This window comes from Lampetra fluviatilis, chromosome 2 (genome assembly GCF_964198595.1).
Source record: "Lampetra fluviatilis chromosome 2, kcLamFluv1.1, whole genome shotgun sequence".
Classification (NCBI taxonomy): Eukaryota; Metazoa; Chordata; class Hyperoartia; order Petromyzontiformes; family Petromyzontidae; genus Lampetra; species Lampetra fluviatilis.
Genome location: NC_136276.1, coordinates 36,916,662 through 36,926,795, shown reverse-complemented (window position 1 = coordinate 36,926,795; position 10,134 = coordinate 36,916,662). Strand labels below are relative to the sequence as shown.

The 10,134-nt window shown below is 46.6% G+C and overlaps 1 protein-coding gene across 3 annotated transcripts; it reads right to left on the bottom strand.

Annotated features, from left to right (window-relative positions):
- Window positions 1–485: 485 nt before the first annotated feature.
- On the bottom strand, window positions 486–8,907 carry PPP1R8 (protein phosphatase 1 regulatory subunit 8). 3 transcript variants are annotated; one of them, XM_078875970.1, is made up of 7 exons: window positions 8,799–8,907; window positions 7,282–7,342; window positions 5,798–5,951; window positions 5,129–5,352; window positions 3,711–3,855; window positions 3,040–3,104; window positions 488–2,293 (listed from the first exon to the last, which is right to left on the bottom strand). In XM_078875970.1, the coding sequence occupies exons 1-7, from the start codon at window positions 8,855–8,857 to the stop codon at window positions 1,889–1,891; spliced, it is 1,113 nt and encodes a 370-aa protein (XP_078732096.1). In that variant the 5' UTR covers window positions 8,858–8,907; the 3' UTR covers window positions 488–1,888. The 3 variants fall into 3 exon arrangements, with proteins under 3 accessions (XP_078732102.1, XP_078732097.1, XP_078732096.1); XM_078875976.1 differs by lacking the exons at window positions 7,282–7,342; window positions 8,799–8,907 and having other exon boundaries at window positions 486–2,293; window positions 5,129–5,230; window positions 5,798–5,933; XM_078875971.1 differs by lacking the exons at window positions 7,282–7,342; window positions 8,799–8,907 and having other exon boundaries at window positions 486–2,293; window positions 5,129–5,383; window positions 5,798–5,925.
- Between the last annotated feature and the right edge of the window lie 1,227 nt (window positions 8,908–10,134).

Genomic DNA, 10,134 nt, shown 5'->3' with positions numbered 1-10,134 from the left:
TATGCCCACGATACAAAACCGTGGTCATGTTATCAAGATATAGGCAGTCACAGGAGGAAAATATAAAGATATCGAATCTGGACTTGAACAGGTGCAGGGATTCCACAGCACAGATTGTTGGGAGAACGAGTTCCCAGACCAGGGGTAGCAGAGAATGAGCAACTCCCAATTAGCGAAGGTTGACTCAAGGCGTTGGTTGCCGAAGGGGAGTTGAGGGAAATTAGAGAGTGCATGGAGTTTTGTGGTGATGTGGTCACAGCAGTGGAGCTGGGATGTGAAGGCATGAGGGTTTTAAAAAGAACTAGGTTAGGGTCAGATGTGCAGATGGAGGTCTCAAAAGTACCGCTCGTTTTAAATTTAGTTTCCCGCTAAATGCCAAAATTGATTTCCAGTTTTAGGTTTTTCTCCCAAGCTATGAAATTGCAAAAAGGCCAAACATCAATATTTTCGTTATCATTGCTTTCACGACTGTATACACAAATGCATCACAGACCAAATGCTTTTTTGTTTTTATTTTGGTAGAAAATCTGTGCCACCATCATTTATACAAAATAGGCACCTTTTTGGTACAGCTCGTTACAGCTCTTACTTGGACAACTCCAGAAGCAGGTATGCCCCCGTTCGCAGTGCCACTTCAACTGCACCTTGACGCCCACCATCGTCCACACTTGGTGTCAACTACAAGCTGCAGACAATACCACTGTTGTCTACAATAGGCCATGGCAAATCCATTCTCGCTCTGCAAATTTTCTTTTACGTGGACAATACACAGAATAGAGTAGTGGCCTCACTTGTGTATGGTCTGTTGCCGACTTGAGCACTGATATGACAAACGATGCCAATTTTTACCAGCAGGCATCACTGTACTGATGACGTTCGGTTACAACCTAATGTACACATCACATTTAGGGCACAATATACATTCATCAAAAGAAACTGGGAAAAAATTAATGTAAAATTATTGTTAAATAAGTTTAACAGCTACCACTGCCAACAGGTTTACATTGCAGCCAATTACACACAAAAGTACAACTCTGATCTGTTCAAACAGGACAGTAAACCGAACACCGGGGCGACAACGCAACCTCTGTCCTAACATTTATTAAACATCGTGCTGGGATGACCATCAAAAATATGAATCGCAATATCCACTCATAGCTATGACCAAAACCATACACAGCATCAAGTACAAACTGATGTAATTACACCAATCAAGTTGTCTTCCCATTTCATGTGGAAGGTGCCACCATTCAAGCCTAGTCCTAAAGTATGAGAACTCTAAAATATGCATCCCTCTTGGTCTTGAGTGCTTCAGCTTTGCACGTATTTCCAATGTAATACTACACACACCTGCAAATGCCAGCATGCACGAGAGCAGTGGTTCCCAACCCATGGTCACAATGACGTGGGAAGTGCTCAGCAGAATTGTTGGGAGATATCATTTCGTAGCTGACATTTTAAAAATCTTACTGGTGCGTGGAGGTCCAGAAAAATGTTGAGGGTTGAAGTAGCTGCAGATCCAGAAAGGTTGGGAACCACTGATCGTGATAACCATGAAGAACTGGGATTGACACCTCCCACACGGAACGTCTTTGCTTCCATAATATATATTTCCTCTTAACACCAACCCATCACAACTTGCCAGAGGAGCATCAATATTAGTCCAACAATGATCCTCCAGCTGACAAGTCTTACAACATAGGCATTTTAAATGTAACAATGTCACAGCCAACCAGCAACAGTTCTGCAGAAAGCCTACCGTACTGAACTGTGAACAAAAGCAGATACATGGAAGTTAAAACGCCTCTGGAAATGGCTTGTATGTAAAATTGGGGGTTCCAGCGAGAGGGCCGCGTTTTTCTTATCAACACGTGTGGGAATGTGGGCATCAGATGAGCAGGGAGGGTGTAGGCTTCTTGCCGGGCCACGCCTCCTTGGCATACTTCTTCTTGCGCGGCAGAGTGGGTCCGGGTTCCGGTGCCGCCGCTGCGGCGGTAGCGGCAGCAGCCGCAGCCGCAGCGGCCGCCGCGGAAGCCGAATTAAGATTCGGTGCAGGGTCCTGCTCGGGAAACACCTCAACGTCGGGTGCCGGATTGGGTAAGGGCAGGGGCAACCCCCCAATGAGCGCGGTGGCCCCAGCACCCGGTCCCAGGGCACTGGGCGAAGTTGGGGGCATCCCCGACTCCCCGCCTGGAATTCCCGAGTAGAGCCCCGAGGAGAACGGGAAGCCGTGCAGCCGCTTGGACGAGCTGTCGCCGGGGCTGGTCGGCGTGCCGGGCCCATCCTGCTTCCTCTGCCCAAGCCAAACACACAGGGGAACGGGACTTATCGACCCGTGCACGAGGGCACATGGGCACGCCACACGTGGTGGCTGTGCTCTTCATGCCCACACTGGAAAGCTGACAAAGTGAAATGATGAGCAAAGCACTGGAGATGGGGTTAGGAGTTGGGTTATGGTCAGTTGGAGGGCTAAAACTAATGACTGGTTGACTAGCTACTTCGGGGTTAGGGCTAAAAGTTGGTTGGCTCATTATAAATCCCGTCAAAAACTGTTTCACACTCCTTACAAACTGATATATCTATTTCAGTGTTCGACTACTCTTTGATCCCGGTTATTAAATGTATGTTGAACTTCTTTCGCACCATATGTAGTCAACCGTGCTAATCAGGGGTGAGGTTTAAAGTGCCTATCATGAAGATTTTCAATTTGTTGGGCTGTGAGGCAGCCATTAGATAGCAGCATAGAAAATTGGTCACTCACCAATCTGTAAAGTTGTTGTAGTGTCAACTGCTTGTATACTTAGATTGTCTCTGGCAACTCCATTATTCTCCTACATACAAAATATGGATTTGGATACTCATTCCAATGCAGGAACATCCAAAAAATTCTACTTAATAAGACCAATGGATAAATAACTATAATGGTTATAGATATTATTAAAAGGTTAATATTATGTAGGCGGCAAAAGCAATCCACTTGAAAATGGTGTTTGTCTTGCTGATCTCAGTGTGGGAAGTCATGTAGGCGATACACAGCACCTTCAGTGGGACAACGGCCGTCTGAATCATGTTACGGAAACGGCCAACGGACGGGTCAATGTCCTCTGAAAAAAAATCAAAAAGCACCTTTCACAATCACAAACAAAACTCATATAGTAAAACTTTGGAAAACAAATAATGCCTTCAGTTTACATATCTGTTATTATGCTTCAGAAAAAACACATCACACTATTGAAGTTAAGGGGTAGGTCTATGCATGGAATGCATTGGTATTAATTGTAACAACTCCAGAGGCGTGAAAGGTTAATCTACCCCTGACCAAAATGTCAAATCCAGCGTTGGATGAGGGCATACGCATTCGTGTTGCATGCCGTTAGTGAAGTTTGACCATACTTTACCACACTGGTCAGTGCGGGTTGAAAGTGGAGGGGAGATCAGAACAATGGATTTTGGTGCACTGCCCTCTGCTGCTCACATTATACCTGTCCTTTGCACACACGGTGGTCAACTGGGTGATTTTAGTCAGAGAGGCTGTAATGCGAATACATATAGATTTCCAAACCGACATATCACTGAAGAGTTTGCCTTTCAAATTGTGTTTTTTAACCGTTGTAAACCGCACGCGTTTGTAGCTAGACACGTTCACACGATTGCGTCTGCAGCCGCAGGGAGAGCTCAGATCACAGGCGTGAGCGAGTGGACTCGCGTACCTGGATTGATGACCTCCTCGTCCTCGCTAAAGCTCACGTGGAAGCTCCTCCGCCTACGCTTCGGCCTAGGCAGGTCCAGGTTCCCCTCCTCAATGGTGAGCGTTGCTATGCGTTTATTATGCGCGGTATTGAAGTCCGTAAGGTTCTGATTGCACACAACATACACATTTTCCAATCAAAAGACAATTCCAAAACCTCGTACGAAGTGAATCATGAAAGCTCAGTACTCCCCTGCATTGGACATTAAGTAGCCGTGTAAAGATCGATCGACTATAATTGTTTCATACGCTCAATATATATGGATTGGTTCGTGTAACCATGCATTTTTTTATTATTATTTATGCATTATGTTGCATATACATTTCTGATGTTTTAACATTGATGCTAAGATAATAAATGACACTGTATGAGACAGAACAAATGATAAGCACCACAAACATGATTGTACAATCAAGATGAAAATCAATATTCTTGAACCGAATCAAGATCCCAATCGTGACGTAAAATGACAGATGGTGGTCGATTGTTGCATGCCTATTAAAGATGAGTCTTATGTTGCCAAGCATTAAAACATTACATATCAAATGTATAAGTCACCGTTACTTAGTTGCACATTAACTCTGCATGCACAAAAAGGTTGACAATGCAGGCTGGAATCTGATACCATGTTGTTACCCTCCAGCCTCAGCAGCACAGCTGTCCACTTCCTATAATGCAAAAAGCAATGCACCCCCCCCCCCCCTTGCAAAATATCCCCAACACCCTGCTACTGTAGAGTTCAGAATTACAGTATTTGCACACCAGCAGCCACAATTATTGCTTCAAGCTCTTGACATCAACCACAATTAGCTTGAATCACCAGTCTACGTCCACCAGCGAGAACCACCGAGCACCACCGTACACCCCTCCCCCAAGTTCCCCATAATGCCTATTTCCCACTTTAGTAAACTTTTTGTACGTGACTTCTTAGTTGCCTGTATATATCTCGCATCCCAGTTTGCTTAATTATTTTTGTAATCGGTGTATGCGACCTGCTGACATTAATTAAAAACACGAACACCGACAACAAAAATAGACCATAAGTTGGAAAGTGCACGAACATGGAGATACCCTCCTCAAAATTGCACTGAGAGACAGAAGAGCAGATGAACCAACATACAAACGCAAATCAGATATGATCAGTAAGTTAAGATGAAGGGAAATTGTTGGGTGTAGGCAGGACACATCGCTCGAAACAAGGACGGCTGATGGACAAGATTAGTGACGCCCGAGAGGGCAACCACATTTGATGTAGAGTTGTGAGGTCAATTCATGAGCAGGAGTTGGCTAGTCACACAGCAGGACCAGTGAAGGATGGTGATTTTGTGACAAATGGCTGATGTTGATGATGACACGGGTTAAGTGGGAACCTCACTCACATCTAGCTCTGTCTCCTCCTCCGGGAGGCCAAGCAGTCCACCCTTCATCTCCTCCTCTTCATTCTTCTCCTCCCCCTTGCCCGTGGCACCACCGGGCAAGGTCTGAGGGCGCTCGCGCAGCGTGTAGGTGCGTGTGGAGGCACCGAAGGTGAGAGTGGTGTCCACGGGAACCTGCTGTGGCTTGTGAGGCTCTAGACGGATCTGGCCCAGGAACGAGCCATGTGCTGCCACAGTGACGAGGTACACGAGCGTTATCTGTTCAATAGGCACCCTATATGTTTAACGTTTCTTAGATAAAATTGTACTAGAATCAATCTAAAAATAACATGTAAAAGCCGACTTACACAACAGGCATTTTATTATTTAATGCCATATTTTCTTTATCACGTGACAGGTGTTTGCTATGAGTTCTATTTGCTTCATTTGTGTAATCTATATTGGTTTGCTTTGGTAATTTTGGTGACAGGTCATTCTTGAAAATAAGACTATCCTGGTCTCTTGCGATCTCACCTGGTTCTACACAAATAAACTTGAACTTTGTCAGACAATGCGTAATTGATCACATCATTTCCATATTATACGCTGACGGTTATCAGCTCGACAGTGTACCCAGGATAACGGAATTCACTATATTTCCATGTGTATCACAGCATGCAACAAACAACTCACTGCTATTGAGGTCGATGATAAAAACCCTCTTGAGGTGTTTGTGGTAGACGAGGGCAGCATGGACACGTGAGCATGATTGGTGGTCAATGGGGAAATCGCACAGGTCTTGATTCCGTCCAAACAGGTAATATTTCTTCTCATCAATTATCAGTTTCTAAACATGACAAGATCGACATTCAATATTAACACTCAAATATTATCCTCGACAGCCTCCCCAAATCGTTTGACCTCTAAATTCCATGATACAAAATGTCAGATATATGATCCACACCCCCACGCAACATTACCATATTACTCCGATCCCTCAATTAACTCCAAATAAGTCATAGATTCACTTCAATATTGCCTATCATCTCACTTTAATCTCCCCCCACAAACTCTCAATTCCAGCTTTTGTTGAAGCCAAATATCAACCTTCTTTCATGGAAAGTTTACTCTCCATAATCTCGAATTCCCTTCCCTATGCCATCTATTCTGTTAACTTCTGTGCAAGTACAGGCTGAAGACCGTCCACTGCCTTCCGACTTGGTAGCATTTAGATGCTATATAAATCCAAATTGTATCACAAAATAGTCATACACAGATTCATCTATAGATAAGAAAGGAAACAAAGAAAATGTACAGGTTAATCTTCTTGGTTCTTTCGGTAAGTCACGTAGAAGGGAAGTAATAAAATAATAAAAATAAAACATAATAAAATAACTCTCACGACGTTTCGGCTACAACGCAAGCAGCCATCCTCAGGTGAAGAATGAAACACCACCAAGCTTGGAGCGTATATTAATGCTACCCCCATCCCCTCCCTTTGATGCTGCTAATCCTGCATAATGCATGGGCATAATATGACTTTGAAAACCCCCGGCCCACCTCCTACGCATTTCCCATACATATGCTAAATTCCTCTTGATATGCAAATTATTTTGTCAAGGCGCTCTTCTTCCCCCCCTCCAACCCAGCTTAAATATACGCTCCAAGCTTGGTGGTGTTTCATTCTTCACCTGAGGACGGCTGCTTGCGTTGTGGCCGAAACGTCGTGAGAATTATTTTATTATGTTTTATTTTTAGTATTTTATTACATCCCTTCTACGTGATTTTACCGAAAGAACCAATAAGATGAATCCCTGCAGTCACGAAAGCTTTAAATCGAAATGTACAGGTTAAATTATTGATGACAATGTGAGCATTAAAAACTTCATATGCCAAATTAAATCTGAGAAAATACTGTGAAAAAATATATCACCCCTATAAATTCTAGAGAATCACCTTAACATTGACATCCAATCGTCATTCATTCTTCAGTGCATGTGTAAGCAATAGATTACTGAGAATTTGAAACCCCTTGTCACGTCAATTATAGAATATTTACAATGGTCAAAATTAGTGTGGGAACAATTCAATTTGGTAAAGGGCAGGAGGAAGCAGAATGCATTCACAGAGCGCGTGATTTGCAGCTGTTAACAGCAACACAACGACAACCATCGCACCTCAATCATTTTGTCGCCTTTAATCACATCGAGATGCAGCCCGGGTGGCGGCTTTCCAGCCCTGTGGGGAAGACACAAGGTTGAGTGTATGCGCAACATTTTACCACAACATAAGGGCAATTACTTCAACAAATACAGCGGTCAAATGTATTTTAGCATCTTAACTAGTCTCCCTACTTTTTCGATTTAAAGCTTTCGTGACTGCAGGGATTCATCTTCTTGGTTCTTTCGGTAAAAAAACAAGCATGGGGCGGCGTGTTGTGAATGTAAATCTTACCCACTATTAACTTTCAACAAAAGTGGCGCCCAATTTATTGACTCGAAAGAAGATGATGGGCCGAGTCGTAAACTACAGATAGATTTGACTGTTTAACACCAATGACCGCTTTAATGAGGAAACATCGGTAACGTGTGCAATGCAATGCACACACACGCAGGCACTGAGACGAGCACATGGTTCACCTTGCGAATCTTTCATGCAGGAAGAATTCCTCACGCTGAGCACTTGCTGCACTTTAACGACAACACCTTCCAGGCTGGCAATTTCCACCACCTCCCATAATGTACTGTATACATACACCACCTCCCACAATGTACTGTATACATACACCACCCCTACCACGCCGTTAAGTATAGGGCTATACACATCACACGTTCCCGAAGGTCAGTCGGCAATGGCTCAATCTTTCCCGATGGTAGATAAAACAAGTACACCACTGTACTACCTTTGATTACAACAGTCGTCCTATGGAGGCTGGTCTCCGCCATATGAACGTGGAATTTAATCAGTGCGCTGCAGAGTCCAAACCTTGCGAGACAAATTCCACATTCTTATCACGCCATTTGCGTTGCGATCGAAACGTCGTGATCTATTATATTGTCTACCTACGTGACTTTACCGAAAGAACCAGAGGATGGATTCCTGTAGCCACGAAAGCTTCAAATCAACATACGGCGCAGCCCTGCAATTGCTTGCTCAAGCTACTGCTGGCGGAAGGCTATCCACTAGAGCCCATTGAAATGTATCTTGGCCTACTCCTCCGCACCGGCCCTGCGTGCCGCGTGTGGCACCATGCACACCACTACGGCTCTTCGTCGAGTCGGAGCGTCCTGCTGCTCAAGCGAGCGTGGCCGCGCTCCCCTCCCATGCAGCAGCGCTGAGCCAGAGGAGGAAATTCTACATTCCCATGACAGGGCCCAGTTCATCCTCAGGATGCCCACTCTGAAAATGCACGGCACACGCTCACTTGAGCGCGTTCCTGTCCATTGCGCAAATTGAGTAAAGCTATAAATGTACACATTCTATAAACAACCACGAATACTCGCTCATTTAAGTGTTCGAGCATGCATGGCCCGCGCCCCGAGGCTTCATCTAGGCGAGGTGGCGGGTGCCCGAAGCGAAGCCAACGGGCGAGAAGCGCCGGGGACCGCGGGAGCCTCGCGGCTCCTCGGAGGCCGAGGCCGAGTGCAGCCCGCGGGGCCCGGGGAGGGGGGTCGCGATGGCGCAGTCGCCTCACCAGGACGGGCACTCGAAGAGAGACTTGATGATCGCATCCCCACTGCTCGACGCGGCCATCTTCCACTTCACTCCGCCCCTTTTCCGTTCCGCCCACTTTCACCTTCACCACGCCCACTTACACCACCCACTCACTCACAGACAACCACCCACACATTCACTCCACCCACTCACACAGACACCCACAACCACCCACACACTCACTCCACCCACACACACAGAGACAGCCACACACTCACTCCACCTACACAGACACCCACAACCACCCACACACTCACTCCACCCACTCACCCACACAGACACCCACAACCAGAGCCGGCCCAGCCACTAAGCGACCCTTGCAATTGCAAAGGGCCCCGTGGCCAGCAAAGGGCCCCCTAAAGTCACTGCTAGCTAGTGGGTGAAAAAAATCATACATCAAAGGGGCCTCCAACCAAATTTTGCTTAGAGCCCCCAAAGGTCTAGGGCCGGCTCTGCCCACAACCACCCACACATTCACTCCACCCACTCACACAGACACCCACAACCACCCACACACTCACTCCACCCACACAGACACCCACAACCACCCACACACTCACTCCACCCACTCACACACTCACTCCACCCACACAGAAACCCACAACCACCCACACACTCACTCCACCCACTCACTCACACAGACACCCACAACCACCCACACACTCACACAGACACCCACAACCACCCACACACTCACTCCACCCTCACACACAGAGACAGCCACACACTCACTCCACCTACACAGACACCCACAACCACCCACACACTCACTCCACCCACTCACCCACACAGACACCCACTCACTTCACCCACACAGACACCCACAACCAGAGCCGGCCCAGCCACTAAGCGACCCTTGCAATTGCAAAGGGCCCCGTGGCCAGCAAAGGGCCCCTTAAAGGCACTGCTAGCTAGTGGGTGAAAAAAATCATACATCAAAGGGGCCTCCAACCAAATTTTGCTTAGAGTCCCCAAAGGTCTAGGGCCGGCTCTGCCCACAACCACCCACACATTCACTCCACCCACTCACACAGACACCCACAACCACCCACACACTCACTCCACCCACACAGACACCCACAACCACCCACACACTCACTCCACCCACTCACACACTCACTCCACCCACTCACCCACACAGACACCCACAACCACATACACATTCACTCCACCCACTCACACAGACACCCACAACCACCCACACACACAGAGACACCCACACACTCACTCCACCCACACAGAAACCCACAACCACCCACACACTCCACCCACTCACTCACACAGACACCCACAACCACCCACACACTCACACAGAC